Consider the following 19,237-nt stretch of genomic DNA (forward strand, 5'->3'; position numbering starts at 1 on the left):
TGCAAATATCGTGTAGCTTGAAAAGTCAGATGGCGCATTTATCCGAAAAACAATGGTATGCGAGAAATGGCGCGTGCACTTTATCTCGTGAACTCGTTAACTCGGTGAAATTCCTCGGCTAGAAACCGTCGCGACGCGTGTCTCGCCTATTAAGGCTGTCGCCTACACGCCCTCGGTCATCTTCGAGATTTCCGTTTTGCGGAAGTCCACCGACAACAAGAGAGAGCGATAGTTCAACGTATAACGTCGTGTATCGCGGATTTAAAATATCGTCTTCAATGAAAAAAGAAAGAAAAAATAGCGACACTCTCCTCGCTCTAGGTCTCCCCCTTCCGTCTCGATTACGTTTATCGTGTCCCCCTCCCCTTCGTCGCCGCGGCACTCGCTTCCGGCACTTCCGGTGTCACACGCCGTTGAGCACGCTCCACCCCTTCCAGACGGCTTCCTATGTACGTGTGTAAGGACCACGTCCGGCAAACCAGAAAGCATCCTAATTGTTGGTACAACACCGGTATTTCCCCTCCGCGGCGCTGCTTTCATTGTTTCGAGGGAACCATTCATGTGTGTGAGTTTGCAAACGGCCACCCGCGTAGTTGTTTCCGACGGGAATAACATTAGGCTTATTCATATTGTTTGAAATCCACCAAAATTTTTGCACTTAAAACGAAATAAATATATATTCGAGAGTTGAAGAGAAAGAGAGCGAAGATACTGAGTGTAAAAAGTGCAAACAACACAACCTATTATAGGCGAAGATTTCTTCACATTAGTTCTTCTCTTATCTTATACGATATTTTAGATTCGTAAGATTGCTGATAAAATATTAATAATTACTATGCGAATAAAACGCTTCGATTTATCAATCGAATATAATAAGGAAAGTGACTTGAAATTATCTGTTCGATTGTGTTACGTAAGATATAAAAATGATATCGTTTAATAAGCGATTGTCCGCGATGTCCGCGATAAGTATTGTGAATTAATTCGAAACTACCGGCGGTGCGCTAAAGAATAATTTTCTCCGTCGCAATTAATCGACTAATTACACACGAAGCGTGCCGCAATGTCGGCGTGAAATTTGCTGACCTGATAAGTTTCATTGAACAACGTATCGAGAAGAAGCTTCTGTTTCAAAAAGGCAATTGTATGGAACTGTCGTACCCCGATTTCGCACTGCATCGTCGTATATCATGGTCAGAGAGTAATAAATTAATGAGTGTTACTCACGTTGTGCAACTTGTAGTAGAGCCCACAAGCGTTGCAGACTGGCTCACCGGACTGATTCCTCCGCCAAAGAGTCGTGGTCGCCGTCTTGCAGTTGGCACAGCTGGTGCCCGCCCGTCTCGCCGCACTCTGCAGTGACAGTTTTGGAAAAGAAAAGGCACAGATATCACACCCGTCACGTTAATTAGATTGCGCGATCGTCTTATGAGCTTTCCATAATAAGCCATTATCTAAACTTCAAGTCTTAAGCCTTCAAGTAATAAGAAATTGATCAATCACGATCGAATGTGAGAAGAATAATCGAACTGTGGTTGATCGATTCTTGCGACTTAAGACTTAAGTTTATAATAAATAATGGCTTACTGTAGGAAGCCTATTAGATTTAACCCAAGCAATTAAGATACTTTTCGTAACTTCGATTGCCGCACTATAATATCATATACCTACAATTACGCGTTTGCGTTTTGAAATTTTTTTTTCATCTGCAGATAAATTGCAAGATAAATATTGTGATTTAAAGCGCGGGCTTACAGACCATTTTGTAGCGTCGTAAAGTGAGTTCTAATATATTTATGCAATGTAAATATTAAGCAATAAAATGTTAGAGAGCATAATGTTCTCTTTTATTTCTTTTGCCAGGGTTAGATCTGTTTATATATATCGACAATTGGTAAGAGTTTTTTAATTTAATTAATTAATTTATCTTAGCGTATGCAAATATTGATAAAATATTATAAGAAAAATGACGAGGAAAAATTACCATTTAAATTAAATATTTGAAAGCGCAGATTTATTAAGTAATTAGATTCATTTTCATTTTACTAATTATAAAAAAAAAGAAGTGAGATTTGGAATAAAAAGATTCATATTTTGCTAACGCAAATTGAACAGAGTTCAATGGCTTATTTCGAGCTAATAAATACATGACTTAAATTAATCAATTAACATAAGGTACAAATAAAATCCAGTATAAAATTTGAAAAAACGAAATTAATAAATAAACATATGTAAACATGATACAATAAAAATTCTGAATATAATTTGATAAAACCAACGTTTCGGTTTATAAAGCTTTCTTCAGTAAATACAATGTGACGATGCAACATAACAATTATATGATATACCTACTTATAGCATCAGTGGCGATGTGTCGATTATATAAAAAAAACATAGTGTAGCATGTTGAAACCAATAAAATAATTATAAGAAGAGAGACGTTTCGGTCAAAAATAGTTCAACTTGATGTCCATATGAAATGTTTTGCCAAATTCTTTAGTTGAAATCTAAAATTCAGTTTATCACTTGAATCCGTAAGATTTGATAATTATTATTGTTATATATATTGAATAATTATTATTATATATTGTATCAGGAATTTATCAAAATTTTATGGATTCAAATCTGTTTTTGGAAAAATTGGATTCTCAAGTTGAATTATTTTTGACCGAAATATGTCCCTTATAATTTCGTTTTTTTCGAATTTTATACTGGACTTTATTGTATCTTATGTTAATTGATTAATTTAAGTCATCTATTTATTAGCTCGAAATAAGCCACTCTGTTTAAGAAGTCAAATTATACGTACATCAATTTTTATAAATATACATTGAAATCCTAACCAAAGACATTCCTATCTTATCCTATCACGCACATATATCATTTTTTTAAATTGCTCTTTGAACAAATTGTTTCAAAAAACACGCGGCGCATGGAAATCATGATTAGACTCGCACTACGCGAGAAAGGATTATAAAACGCGCGACGGAATGAAATACTCTTTTCAAGCATGCTCGAGTCCGTTTACTCCCACGCCAGAAGTGCATTCGATCCATCGGCTTATGCGTGGAATCAAAAAGCCACAAGCTTGACGCGGGTTAGCGTGACACATCAACCCCTCAAAATCTCCCGGCTGGCTGCCTGCCTGCCGAATCGACGTATCTCGAAAGAAAGAGAAGAACCGATAGCGAGGAGAACAAGAAGCTTATCGTCGGAAAGCGTCTCTTATTCTTACAGAGTGGGAAACTCAAAAACTCGATCCCGCGTACACCTGTATACCCTCGTTCAACGGCATGCGAGTGGCAAACACTTAACGAAAAGGAACGGGATCCGTTTTATCCCTCGGGGACTAACCGCGGCTTATTTCCTCACATCCCGAACCGGCGCGCCGCGCCGCGGCGCGCGAATGCACTCTCTAATAAGAGAGAGAGAGAGAGAGAGAGAGAGAACGGGAGCAGGTATTCCGCCGCCGTCGGATCCGTATTATAAAATGCCTTCTTGGATCCTTTCCCGACGCATGTCTACCTTTCACTCTTCTATACCCCCGTCTCTCTTTCTCTGGTTCTTCCTGTTGAACCACTTAACCGTTAATGGATGATACTGTTACCGAAAACTCGGCGCTGCAGGTAAATTTTGTGCATCGCGCAATGGATGTTGACCGAAACAAATTAATGAACGATATTATTTAGCTCTTTCGAGATTATGGGCTTTGAATCATTATTGTCAAGTGTTCAACATGATAAATTGTCCGTTAGGATTGCATCTTGATTACTTGAAATTTATATTAATTGGTACATTAAAAATAAAAATAATAATAATAATAATAATAATAATAATAATAATAATAATAATAATAATAATAATTGCAATAATTATTATTTAAATTGTATGCATTTAATTATGCTGATTAATTTTCATCTTGACATTTCGTACTCGTACAAAATAATAATATTAAATTTATGATATGATTTTATTTGTATGTATACATCATATATTTAAAACTTAGCACATATAGTTGATAAGATGAATATACTTAACAAAATCGGTCACTGTACCAAGATAATGGCGGTGACGGCGCGCATAAGATGTTTCTTTTACGAAAGGCGCCCACCTTTGACCCTCCACTTTCGCCCCTTGTTCACCCCCTACTCACAAACCACTTAACCTCCCCCCAAGATGACACTGCACCCTGGCACTCAGAAAGGCAGGGCACTGTCGAGCGAAACTATACCTGCATCATTGTCGGCGAAAGCACAAAATACAGGGGAGCCTCCCGCCCGCCGACTCGCATAATAGCGAGCTTATTGAAATTTCTTTGAGCGAGAGGGATAGCACGCGTGTCCCCTATGCAAGACAAACTGCTCTCCATTGACCCGCCTTCCCTGTACATTGCGTCACAATGAACTCTGAGACAGTACCAATCGAATGTCTCCGATTTTTTTCTCGTAACGTTTTTCGAGTACCTCTCTTTCGAACGCAGTCTCGCGTTCTATCGATGTTTAGGGACAAATTCGCGGATCAGTGCGTGATCGAGAGTTTGCAATTTTCAGGGTTTCATGCGTGCCTGTTTATTGTAGTGCATGTCATAAAAAAATTTCATAGATCGAGGGATAAGCGGCAACTGCCGCGCGCAATTATGTCGCAAAGAGGAGGTCCATTATCCTTTCATGAAGATTGTTAAATTAATATAAGTTTAATACACATATATTTTTTTCCCTCAATTGCTAACCTATTTTTGACGTATGATGAATTTATGCTGCCTCAGTAAAATCTATCGTTCTTCGATCCATTTTTATCCTAACGTCCATCGTGGAGAACGGACCCTTGTTTACCTCGAGAATGGAGCGCGTAAGGGTCGGAAGGCACAGAAAGGAGGTCCGGGGAAAGACGAGAGAGAAGGTAGGTACGGTGCGGTGTGTAATCATGCCTTATCTGGCGGATCTTATCAACCCTTGCGCGTAGCAAAAGGGGTTTGCGGGGTGCGCTCGTTGCGGGGAAAGCCCTCCGCCCTGGAATCAATACGCGGAGAGCCACCTCATCAATATAGCGCCGCTATCTGTTCTAGATCTTTGACACCCTCGCCCCTTCGGGCGGAGAGTTGGGACAATCCGAAAATCGCCGACCGACACCTACCGACCATCACATCGCGCGGCTAATGGTTATTAAACGGGAACGCAGGACGAGTTTCTAGACGAGCGGGTTCCGACTGTCCAGGGGATCATTAGTAAATGGAGAATAATTCGACGACGGTGAAACACAGTATCATGGCGTACGAGAAATACAGCTTTCATGAACTCTCCCTTTCTTTCGAGTGGAATTATCAAAAGCGAGATTGCATTTATTCAGAATATAACTATTTCGGTATTAAATTTATTTTTCTAAACAGTCAAGACTACATTCTAAAATATAGCGATGTGAACTTAACATTATGGATTTTAAATTCACACAGCCATGTTAAATTCACATCATGATGGTGGTGATATAAATAGGAGTTTCAAATCCACACTATGTTGGATATTTTAATATGAAAATTATATATCGCATGAATGTTGAATCTACATTAGAGGTGTTAAATCTACATCGACATTTTTTAGAGTCAGGATTGCCACGGAAAATGAATTTTAACATTTCCTGACTTTTCCAGGTTTTCTAGATGAAAATGAAAATGGAAAATTTTCCACGACTAATATAAAATATGTAAATTTTAACATTTAGACTCAAGAATTATAGGAAAGCTGTATTATTAAAAAACGCAAAAAAAGCTTAGTAGCATGGTAAAATTTTTGGTGCAAATTCAAACCAGCAAAAAATAAATCAGTTTTAAAGAAAAGAATGCAGTTACAACGAAAAAGAGGAATCAAATAAAAATACTGAATAAAATATAAATTTTAATTTTGTTAAAATCGTTTAAAGTGCGCAAGTTCTGAACTATAACTGTCAGATATAATATTTTAAAAAATTATAACAATTATTTGGAATGGGAACAATTTAAGGAAATTGTGAGCAAATTTGAAATTTGAAATTTTGAAATTTCAGACTTTTTTCATTACATTTTCTTTTGACTTTTCCCGATTTTCCCAGTTTTCCAGGTCTATGACAATCCTGAAAGTGTAGAAATCCTAAATCAGAGTCTGAATCTGAGAAACCATGAGTCTGAGAAACCATGAGTGGTTTTGTCAAAATTCTACGAGAGAGAAAGGTATATATAGGTATTCTCTCATTTTAACTTTTACTGTCTCTATAATCTTAATTAAAGTTATAAAGTGGAACGATATAAGTTAGAGTGAGATAGTATATATACTATCTCATGAGAAAAATGATTTATCTTTCTCTCTTGCAGAACTCTGACAAAATCGCTCACCAGATTGTTACAGAGTTTCTAGTCAAGACATATTTAACTTGACTGAATTTATTTTTAAGTTGAAAATCGCTTGTTACGACACGGAATTATTTCTGTTCGTACACGATCTCGAAATACAGCTGGCTCGACCGCTCGTTGTCGAGCATCCGAATGTTCTTTCGTGTGAGAGCGACTGACTGGTCAGGCGGCACGATCGTGCACGCATTGCTGGGCGATTAGATCCCTGAAAGTATTCTCGTTCTCCACGGTAAGTCCTGTCCCTGCCGTTCGCAGGACAGGAGTCTCTTTTTCGCGCACGATTCTCGCCAGCGGAAACGTCGACGTCGACGTCGATCTCATATCGGGAGCCTCGCGAACAAGATGCGCCTATGTCCACGGGAAATTTATTTAACTCGTATATCCCGCGAAGGACGAGCTCCCGGTAATTGCTCCTGTGCGCATATCGAGGACTCGCGCTAGCGCGGACAATACTTTATCATCCGCTGCCGGGTACGTTTGGAACCGGTTGCCTCCAGAAGAGCTCTGGACACTGACGGATATGACATTTCTGAAGTTCGCGGCGATCTACGTTTCTCTCGTCCTTTTATTCCTATTTTATCTCCCTTCTCTTGCTTTCTTTTCCCCGTAGCTGCTACCCTTACACCCCGCTCCTCCTTCCTTTCCCACTAGCTTCGAAGCCACAGTCGTCAGTCTTTCTCTTCCTCGCTTCTCTTCTATTTTTTTATTTTCTTCGACCTCACGTTTCCCTCGTTCGTTTTGTTTCACCCCCTCGTTGCCACCCCAACGGCGTACATCAACTCACTTCAACGTCTCGAGGAGGAAAAGGAGGAGATGAAGAAGAGGGAAAGAGATTTCTCTCTCTCTTTCTCTGTCTCTCGACGAATCATATTTTTATTTGCTTTTCGGTCTTCGTGCGAAGTTCTTCGAACGAAGGAATGAGCAAGACGACTCGAAGAACGCGTCATTCTCTCGAAATTGAAAACTGGATTATCAGCTTCGACATTCGACCCGACAGCTAATTCGACGGTCAATCATACATTCATGACTAAATTTTGAGATAAATATGCATTTCTCATTAAGATATAATCATCATTAAGACATGAATTAAAAAATAATTGAAAGATTTATATACATATGCATATGTATCGCTAATAATACGTTATACGATATATTGCAAGTTTTTAAGATGTAACCGATAATAAAAGCTATATTCAAACTGGTCACGTCATGTATTCTAATCAATAAATATTCAGTAATGTAAACAGCTCAATCCAAGAAATATCTTATAAATGATAATTTTCAGATCTTTTAGAAGGTCTTGAGAACATCTTTACGATATCTTTTAATAATCTTAAAAACCATCAAAGTCTTAAAGAAGATATCTTGGAGTCATTTTTTACGCGTATGTGGTCTGGTAAAAAAATAACATGTTTGATAAAAATAAAAATGTGGCACTACGAGATGAAGCGGAAATGCTGTCGCTTATCATGATATCCTTAATGCGCAAATCCTGTATAAGATAAAAACAAAACAAAAAAGATCGCCTGGAGAATATAGAGCTATCGATACCAGTACCAACACGATTGCGTGAGATCACGATCTCCATATCTGCCGACTAGGCCATTACACATTATTAATTAACTCGATATACTGATTAATGATCAGATTCTCGATAATCCTAATACCATACGCAATGTTTGCACTTCTCTCTAGATGAAGCTACCCGAAGATCCCACTAAAAGAAATCCGATATTTCAATTGAATAACTCTCATCTTAATGTTTAAATTGAAGTCTCGTACAAAATTTCTTTAATTTCTAGCAATTAATTAATTCTAGAAAATCTTACTTATTGATATCGTAAGAAAATAATTAGTTTTTTTTTAATTATTATATCAATGATTAGATATATAATAATTTGATATTCATATCGTTGATATTAAAATCATCTTCTCAAACTATTTATGAAATGAATAACAATTAAATTAGCATTAGATGATTAATGATACTTTAACGATATCTTTGTCGCTCGATGGCTTCTGAGAAGCCGATTTTCATTCGGAATAACAAAATCAATGCTCGCCTACATACATCTATATTTGTTCGATGTTCCGACGATAATTATGTATTCTTTCGATGTCGCGTGTCATGACCGATTGATAATGCGGTGACAATAAACTTTGAAAAATCGTTTTCGATCAGCCTATCGATTCTGTCGCGTGAATCGTTATAAGTCCTTTCATATTAGAAATTATGCGATCTCCAGAAAAGGATTCTTAATTGTTTCCGGGGAGATAAAACAATTTTTTTTAGTTTAGAATCTACTTTCTAAATCTGAATCAGTAAATAGTCACTAATTACCTAATGGTATACTTAGCACTGATAATCAGTGAAGTTCAATTAAAAAAGGAAGAATATTTGAGCATTATATAACTAAAATATTGACATTTACATGTTAATTTCAATCTTCCAATATCATATTCATTGAATTTAAGCACAAAACAAGGTTAATTAGACACATATAATAATACATACCACATAATAAAGATTAGCTAGGTTAAGAATTTAATTCATGATTCAGATTTAGAAAATAAATTAGCGATTAAAGTCTCATCGGTTGTTTCAAGTGTAATCGTGGTACAGATTTCTCTAGATGTTTTGGCATTTTGGGATCGTTAGGGATCGAGGAGCTCCGTGTTACGAAAGGGAACGTCAGAGGTCTACGTTGAAGGGATCAGCGGCGAAATCGGCTGATACTTTTCCGTGAGCGCAGGTCCGCATTGCGCGCTAGAGAGAGACTATCGTTTTACGAGCGTAGCCTCGATAACGATCTCCGTGTATCCTTGACTAAATCGTGACTAGAAGCGGCAGGGAGCGGGCGGACAGAGCGCACCGATACATGCTCGACTACAAACATTGTTCTCGAGATACAAATTACTCGTACGGCGCGGCAGCAGCAGCAACAGCGTTTGCCAATGATAGGGGCGGAATATGTAATAGGAAGTTGGAGTGACGAATGTGGAGAAAGAGAAATAAAAAGAGAAAAGATTGCTCTATAATTCTTTAGAGTGGAATCTCATTTTAAAGAGCGAATATTGAGCTAGTTTTGAAAAGAGAAAGAGTAACTCAATTTTCAATCTTTAAGAGTGAAACTCTTTAGAATGACAGTTTCGAGGACAATTCACTCTAGAAGTAGAGTGAATTTTAAAGAGCAGAGAAGGTTAATTTCTCCATCTTCCTCTCTCTTATTCTTTTTTTCTTTCTTGTCGACCGACTCCTCGATGAAAAGTAGCTTGCTTTTATTCAACAGTAGCTGCGCCGGGGATTCCACTTTGCGATCTCGCGCCCGGATGCGAAGAAACGGTTCTGTTACACGCATTCGCGCGCGACCGCGACCGATTTTCTCGACCACGTGGAACCGGCTCGAGAGGGCTGCGGAATCGCGGCGTGCTGTTTTTCTCTCGGGAGCGTTTTCGCGCACGTGGGCATGAAGAAGTCGCGAATGCTGAGAGAGCCGTCGTCTTCGTCTCAGTGGCGATATCTCAAGCTCTCTCAGAGAAGCGCACACCCCGAGGCGGCATGTGTAATACGAATAAATACGGCACGTCGCACAGTGTATACTTGCTACTCGCTCGCGCGTTTTGTACTCGTGGCAGCCTGTGCGTCTGTGTGCAACGACGTGCGCATAATATAATGCACCGACGATACTGCGCGGCGTGCGCGCTTGTGACTGTGACAAGTAGTGGTACCACATTCCTAACACTAGCTCGCGTTCCGGTTGCTCTCGGTGCACAGCAGCGTGCACACACAAGCCCTTCTCCCTCCCTTGCCCCCCTACCTTTCCTCCTCTAACATCGCTACCCTTTCCCTTTACTTATCTTTACCCCTGTTCTTCCTCTGTTTTTTCTTTTTCTTCTCTCTCTCTCTCTCTCTCTCTCTCTCTCTCTCTCTCTCTCTCTCTCTCTCTCTCTCTCTCTCTCCCTTTCTACATCGTGATCTAAGGTGGGGTACGAACAATGCTTGGGTCCGTACAAAAAGTGCATCACGGATAGTGGTACCTCGAGTCGTTCCACCGGTCGTTCGCAGAAATTACTTAACGATGATAAATGAAGCATGGAGAACGTTATGTTACAGATTACACAAGTCACATTTATGATAAAACTATTATTACTATAAGTCGACATACAATAGCTCTAGCTAATAGGATGTGGTTGTTCTAGTTTCAAGGGATCGATATATTTCCATGACTGCAACTAAGCCTATTAACTTCCTCGACAACAATTTCAATCTTCCATTATTCAGATGAGTTCTCGGACTTCGAAATTAAACGGGTAATACGCGGGTGAAGTTACAATACCGATCTCGCGGGTATAGAGAAACGTAGTTTGGAAAACAGTTCACGCGGAAATATATCGCGCCATTTGTAGTTTCAAAAAACTTTCTTTACACGCAATTGTCGGGAAGTCAAGTACTCTTTGCATTTTGTTGGAGACCCGAGAATACGGCGCCAATGAGAAATGTGGAAAGTAAGGTCGCTCGTACGCACTCTCACGTTAACGCATTAAACGATTGCGCATCTTCTCGCCTCGCCAAGTATCCGATGTCTCTCCAATTTTTCTTCGACTCTCCACCCGCAATTACATATTCCGCGCGAAATCATCCGTTTATCGAAGTCTCAAGGATACACCGTGCAACGTATATTACAACGTTCCGAGAATTGTGGAAAGTAAGGTCGTACGCTCCATGCATGTCGTGTGAATACATTAAGTCCATCTAATTCCACTTTATCGCGCGCGAGCGGCAACGTACTCGCATAATTACCTAATTAATCGCCAGATTGTCAGTCGAATATAATAGAATTGCATTTATTGCATATAATCCTGTATTTTATGATTTCACAAGTGTTTAATATATAAAAGTAAAAATTTAAAATTCTTTTTACTTTGATGATATAACTACTTAAGAACTTTAAAGAGAAATACATGTTCAATGGATCCTGCCACTTACGTATAGAAAGAACAGTCTTGCTGAAATATTTAAAAATTTATCTAGATACAGATCTGAAAATTAATTTTATTCGACATCAAAATAATTATGTAGAATATTTAAATATTGACGATGTAAAAGGATGATTTAATATTCTAGCTACAGTTTAAGTGTATCCTACATAATTATATTGATGATTCAAACAAAATTATTTTCAGATCTGTATATATTAGATACTTCAACAAAACCATTCTTTCCATGCAAAGTGTGTGTTTGCCAAAGGCAATTATTATTCTTATCATATTAATTTAAAGAGGTCTCATTTGAATACAGTTTTGTTGATTCATCATTTGTTGAAATACTTATAATTAACGAATCAGCGTGAGGGAACGAGGTCACGCGTGTTCGGCATGTCCCACGCCAGTGGATTGGGAGGTTGCACGCATTCTACGAAGTGCATCGCGCGACTCGATCTCGCGGTATCGATACAACAGCAGAAGGAGACAAGGTGGATGGAAGGAGGGAGAGGAGGGAAGTACGAGAGAACGAGAGTCTAGCCATTACCGCCGTATTGCTACTACGAAGTATGGTAGCCAATCTATATGATAAACAGTCTGTGTTAGTGTGCACACGCATGCAACCTATATACGTACATGTACGTGGTCGGTGTCCTGGTTAATAAGCACCCTAGCACGAATAATGCACGCCCGTGTCATTTGGGACCACCGTCTCGGGTCACTGTGTCGCGATAGGGCAACATATTCGCATCTTTCCACGAAAGAGATACCTTGCGTCTCATTTAATATCTATTTCTTCTTTAATATATTTTTCATATTATTATTACTCACTCCAAATCCAAATACATAATATGTATATATGTATATATGTGTCATATATGTACTTTTTAAAGCTTTTAGAGTGAGTTTCATTCAGAAAAGTGAAATCTCACTCTTAAAGATTGAAAATTAAGCCACTCTTTTTCAAGACTGACTCAATTTTTACTCTTTAGAGATTCCATTCCATTTTAGGGAGAGAGTATGTGATTTAATTTTCCATGTAAAAATAACACTATACTACACGTTTAAATGTCTAAATTTTATTTTTGTATGCAATATATAGCGCTCTCCAAAACTTTAAGAGTGGAATCTCACTCTTAAAGATTGAAACTCTTAAAAATTGAACTCTTTTTCAAGACTGGCTCAGTTTTCACTCTTTAAGCGTGAGATTCTACTCCAAAGAATTTAAACGAGTATGTTATTCTTTAGCTTATATTATTGATAATATTATTTTCACACGGAAAATTAAATCATATATCGAAGTCACTACACATCGGATTTGCGATACTGCGACGAAGATACCCAGCGACGAAAAATTCTACGGTCAACGTCATATAGATTCCATGCAAAACAATATTGTATGACATGCAAAACAATATTGTATTCGCGACGGGCACGACGAGCATCAACGGTATTCATCGAGGAAAATACTTTATAATTGGTTTGCTATTATGCAGTTATAATGTAGAGTTGTCTCGGATAATTACGCTGCCCCGAGCTATTAAAATAAACGGCTCGCCAATGTCGCCATCGATAAAAATTATATTTGACATATAACGTTCATCGTACGAACGTTAATATTAATTTAGAAATATCATGGTTGCGCGTGATGCAACGTACGACAAAACAATTTACAATTTTTCCTCTTAATCTCATTACGACCAGCGCCGTTGGATCACGTCGTTCTCTTCGCGCAACTAAATCGCGAGCTTTTCGTTAGAACCGGGCCGTAAATTATAAGAGCGCGTGCTTCGCAAGTTATAAGAGAAGCGATACATTATAAATCACTGAACCGAGTGAGTCTCAGATTTCTATCGCGGTATTATCGCATCATGGCGATACTATCGTTACGATTATCACGACAAAGCGCGGGCGGGCGTCCCGCCGCCGCCGCCGCCGCCGCCGCTTTATTTAACGGCGCAGAAATCTCTACGCGCTCGCTCGCTCGTTGCTATTCCGGAGAAGCTGAAACGAGACATTGAACAGACCTTGGTCGGGTAACCAACCTTTCACTCATCTTCCACATAGAGAACGCGCCACGGAGATCGACGAGGCAAACGATTTTCACCGTGCACACGCCATGACGTAGCCGACCACGCCATTCCGCCGATTGACTCTGCCTTTCTAATAGTGCCGCTGGCCGACCGACGAGCCTAAAGAACGACGGCTCAAATTGTTCGCAAATATAATGGCCGCCGCGTGATACAAATAGATTTTATAATATCATGCCGGTTACGTCACGTAAGATAATTTATCTGTTCGTTTTGAGAGACGCGTTCCGCTCGCGCGGTGGAAGAAGGGGATTACCGTTCCGAAATCGAATGCAATTGGTATAATAATTATATCGTTAATGCGATAAACCGCGCGTAACGTGATAAGCAAATCGCGTTAATCCTCGCAAGAAATATGTCTGTATGATGAAGATAAACTCGCGGCGTCGCTTAGCCTCGAACGCAGTATAAATTTTCTCTCTTCGTTTATCTTTTTCCAAGACAACTAGGTAATCGGTTAGTAACAGATCTCTTTATTCTTACACTCTGTGTCAACGTCTTCTTTTTCTAATTCTCTTCCTCTGTAGATGCGTAAAGATCCTTTTGTAAAAGAGAATTTTTAACTAGTATCGGTTATTGCGGAGCTGTTGATGCAATGGAATTAAAAGAAATCGAAAAAAGAAGATACGTTGCTAATTTATACATTCTATTTGCATATTTGAAATTTTCCTTATAATTTATTCTTTTTAATTTATTTAATAAATTAATTTGCTAATAATGCTATTAATTTTAATAATCATACATATTTTTTTAAGTTTAATTATATTTTAATTATATTTTATATAGATGTATAAATATGGTTGACTTTCAATTTTACGACTTATTGTCATGTAAAAGATTTGTATAATTTGCAATGGGCGAACTTCATCGTTATACAAGAGTTTGATGTGTTTAGTCCCGTTACGATTAATTTCAAAGAATAATCGCGACAGGAATACATCGAACGGGGATGTCGGGTCATAGAAATGGCAATAAAGGATGTAGATGATTTCAGGATACAAAGTCGAGCGCAAGTGATCTCGCGATATGTTCTATACACCCACACGTTAAAATACATTCTTATATGCTCGCGAGTAAAGGTCCTTGCACACTGTATGAGCATTGGATTGTGAAATGGAGCAATTTGACAAAACTTCATATGTAGATGTGTGTAAAATCGCGAGATGGTGTCATTAGGAGTATCGTTTCACGTCTCGAGTCATAATTTACGACTGAGTCATTTGTCATTTAACTGAAATACGTCGTTTAATTAATACGAGCCGCGATTAAGCTAGGCGAGACGATAAATCACGATGTTTCTACGCGACCGAGATTTGTCACGCGTAATATTTTCGCATTATTTAATAATAAGAAAACACAAATTGTGCTCTGGCTTTAGCAGCATTTGCACGTGACTCACGTTATGTAATACTTGTTGCACAATACTCTGCGTCGTTTCGACGAAACTCAGTGTGCAGGAGCTTTAACGATCTTTCTTGTGCGTGCTCGCGCTGCCAGTTCAGGCCGAACATGAGATCGGGGAGGAGGAGAAAACCTCCGCGCGCTCGCGGTGAATTTATTTAAATTGCGAGCAATGTTCCACCGTGTTCAGCAGCTTCTTCTGCCCCAGCACAATCGAAATCGAGCAAAACGAGCCGGCTCGGAGTCGATGGCGTGTAGCGGGTCGCCGGGTTTTATATAAGGCGGGGAGAAAAGTCGAACGGTGGATCGTCTCGTAGGACGACAGGCACCAAAATCACCTTCGTAGCGTGTGTCTTTCTCTCTTACATCCTTTTTTTCTTTTTTCACCTGTCTCACCCCCCCCTCTCTCTCTCTCTCTCTCTCTCTCTCTCTTTATCTCTTCTGCTTTTTCACTTCTTCTCCTTCGCTCTGTCTTGCTTAAACGAACCACCCCCGTGAGAACGATCCTCATCGATGACGATAGACTTCGGTCGGTTGAGACCGCAACGGCAGAGACAATGGACCAACTGAGAGTTGATTGATAATATGTCAGAGATACGTGCCTTGGTAAATTGGCGCGAAAGTGTTTCATTCTATAGTCGTTTGATACCGTCAGTTTCTCCTTGGACCTCATACATAACGTTCGCGTACACAGCGTAACGCTCGAAATTGTTCTCTTAAAAATGTCCAGCCGTCACGTCGTTGCTATGTCATTATTAGACCACTCTTTCACTTTATGATTATAGAAATTAAAAGGGGATAAAAAAATTAAAAGCAGAAAGCTTGGATGTACGAAAAACGCGCCCGGCGATATTTAACGGTCGTTGCGCTGCGCCGCGAGCACGTGAACATAATCATCATCTCGCGAAAATGAGCGATCGCGCTTCGCCTTCGCAAGATCGTTGCCCGACGATCCGTCCCCATTCGTTCGCATCGAGAGCGGTAGTAGGAATTTTTACAAATAAGCCTATATATGCCCAGGCGATATCATTAAATAGATACCCGGCAGCTATCGAGCCGGTTTCCGGCTCACGGTGCACGACGCGTGTGCACGTCTTGTGCACCGTGTAATTGCGGCAATCCAGAATGCATCCAATGCCCCGTGCTGTAACTGGCACTATCTCTCCCGGCACTATTTAATTTCTCCTCAAATTCAACCACTACGTTACCTAATTGCATTAATTTATTACTCAGCCCGGCTCAGATTATCGACGACACGCGAACATAAAAACAAATCTTCCCCTTTCGTTTTCACGCTTCGTTCACGTATGCGTTCTAATTATGCGTAGCTCGCAATGAATACGATAATGAGTCATTTAATTAAGAAAACGTCAATCCCCGTCACAACCTTCAGCCGACTGATTTTTTCACGAATTGTGGCAGAACGAAAGGGGAACCGATCTTGAGAGTCAAGGCTGTATAACGGTTCGTATGAAAACGACAAAATAAAGAAGCGTGTAATTAACTGACAGCATGTGGAAGCTTCGGTTTAGAGTCATCCAAGTGTAGATTAACCGCAAGGTGATGGTTTCCTCTTAAATGAAAACCATAGTTTTTAAACGCTTTAGAATAACGTCGCGAAAATAAATCAATTATTCTAAAAACGAGAAGCTCTTGATACTTTTCAATACCTTTAGCCTGGAAATTACGAACACTTCCTGCGGATATTTCATGAATATAACCAAGATCATTACGAATATTATTTTATTCATGGGATATTTAATTCGGATATTAAGTTCATTTCAACATTATTGTTAGTTTCCCAAGCAGAACTGAGATTCTATCCAAACTTTTCCATGTACCGCACGAAGCGGAAGTGGTTGATGTGTGTGTGTGTGTGTGTGTGTGTGTGTGTGTGTGTGTGTGTGTGTGTGTGTGTGTGTGTGTGTGTGTGTGTGTGTGTGCGCGAGAGAGAGAGACGAGGAAGAAGCAAAGAGAAAACGAGAAAGAAAGAGAAAAAGAGAGAGAGAGAGAAAGAGGGTGGAGAGAATGCATTCGCATACGAAATAAAGTGGCGTATTTACACGGTGAGATCGCAGTATACATACGTACGGTCGACTGTAAATTACACCGTAAATCGTAGGGTGTTATTTGACCGGAGAAGAAAGGAGGATCGCGCGCGGTGCCCGACGAGGACGAAGGATGAGAGCTGGTGCGATGGAGAAAGGGGATGGGTGGAGAAGACGGGAGATACATACAACGACGGCCAAGTTTATGGAGCGCGAGATGATTTACGGGACGATAGTTGAAAACAAGTCTCACGGATCAAAAGACGTGTAAATTACTCGGTTATGCACCACGAGCGTCTTACGTCCGCACCACGCCGCCTTACGCCAGTAGACAATGGGTTAATAACACGTGGCCGCGTTAATTATGCATTCAAATACATATTAGAGAGTGCCGCCGTAGGCAGATTTCAATTTGTTTGCCCTGCGAAATTAAGCCGTTTGTCATGGCCTTCATCAGCAGACGTTATAAAAAATTGTAACCTATTATCTGAGAAAGTAACGAAGATTGGCAGACCGATTGCGAGACGCATTATTTTCACGCCAATATACATACGAGTACGTACATTTTCCCGTGTCGCTTGACGTGCTTCATTGTAGTTTTTTTTTACGAGATGACAAGTCTTCGCGTTAAAGCCGTTCGACCCTCTAAACAAACATAAAGCTGTTGGACGCTCGTTAGTTATTGCGGTAGCAGGAAGCACCTCGTACGATCGAGCGAATCGTTACAATGCGCAGTGACACGAGAGTGCATTCGAACGTATCGGTACACCAGCGATCAACCTGCTCACGTGGTGCGAAGGACCGCGTAATTATCCTTTTTTTTCACGCTTTTGATGTTCCACATTGCGTGGCGAGCATTACGAGCAACTCGAGTGTATACGTGCAACTCGAGGAAAAGCTTTAAAATTACATGCACTCATAAAAATTGTATGCACTTTTTAATTCGATTGTTCGGACACGACAAAGTTGTAGATTAAAAATTGCGATTTACATTCAGCAAAAATCGCTTGGGACACGCGACAAATGGCGATGCTATTTTTTGTAATTCCCACGTAATAATTTTTATCGCGATTATGCAGCCGATTATAATTATAGCCACGAAACTGGGCAGTCGATGATTCATATTGGGTTTTTTCCCTTACGTTTCTTATATTTATTATTAACGGAAGCTAATATCAGGATTGTTTACGCCTTACAGATCATATAATGATCTATATTTATACTAAAATGTAAATTTTGTAAATTATTTTATGTGTCATCATGCATAATATGTAAACAATCTTTGGATTCCGAAGCTTATGTTTTACAAGATATCGTGTACTAAAATTTCTATCTCGCTCATACATTTTTATTTACTAATATTAAAGCCAGATATATTAACAATAATAAATGATTTATTAAGACCGTAATGTGAATACAGTAAAAATATTGAAGCCTATAACGGTCGAAGCTGGATCTTTAATATTTTAAATAAATCATTGTGAATTATATATAATATATGCTATAATATAATGTACAAGCATATATATATATATATATCATATTTATTCGAACTGCCAAGTTGATTTTCCGAATTTATGAACACAATTAAAATAGCTGTAACAATATCACATATTAAATTAAATTGACAAGCAAATTTTTAATAATTTCATGCTCAATTCGGTATCATATTAGAAAGATGTTAATGTGCTGAAAAAACTATAAAAGATATATTAAGATAATAAAACTTAATTACTTCTTTCTGTATTGCATTATTCAATTCATAATAATTTACATTGCTTGTATTGTTTATGAAAAAGATTCATGCAAATTTAACATAGAAATTTATAGAAATATTATTGTAATCTTGAAATATATACGGCATATAATATATCCTGATAAATAATATTATTGCTGGGATAAGCGCCGAGATTGAGATTAACGACGAATGTCGATAAAAATCGAGGATTGTTTACAGATGATAATGCAATTAGTTTCGCGTCGGTCAGAACAACGTGCGGCCGGTTTCTTCGGAAGCGTTTATTCCGCTCCTGATTTGGCCTCCTCCACTCGCACTTCTCTCCGGTAACGGCAACGACCGCGTGGGCAGTGAATTACGAGGTGAGCCCCCGGGGCGCGCTCCAGAAGAAGGCGTGCAGAAGAAAAAAAGGTGCAGCTACTCCGCGCTCCTTGTTTCAATGGAACATAAATAAAAATTGTCTCCTTCGCTACTGAAAGCTGCCTCTGCCATTGCTGCTGTTGCGCTCTTTATTTGCAACCGCCTGTATTCTCAGCATTCTCTCTTATATTACGCTTTATTAAAAAAAAAAAAAAAAAAAAAAAAAAAAAAAAAAAAG

At 39.1% G+C, this 19,237-nt stretch overlaps 1 protein-coding gene across 1 annotated transcript in view; it reads right to left on the reverse strand.

Moving 5' to 3' along the window:
- LOC108688500 (GATA-binding factor C-like) overlaps positions 1-19,237 on the reverse strand; it is a 94,630-nt gene that overhangs the window by 16,262 nt on the left and 59,131 nt on the right. The window contains exon 6 of the mRNA XM_018194788.1: positions 1,228-1,366. Within this exon, the coding sequence (XP_018050277.1) occupies positions 1,228-1,366 (139 nt within the window). The remainder of the gene's footprint in view (positions 1-1,227; positions 1,367-19,237) is intronic.

This window comes from Atta colombica, unplaced genomic scaffold, assembly GCF_001594045.1.
Source record: "Atta colombica isolate Treedump-2 unplaced genomic scaffold, Acol1.0 scaffold233, whole genome shotgun sequence".
Lineage (NCBI taxonomy): Eukaryota > Metazoa > Arthropoda > Insecta > Hymenoptera > Formicidae > Atta > Atta colombica.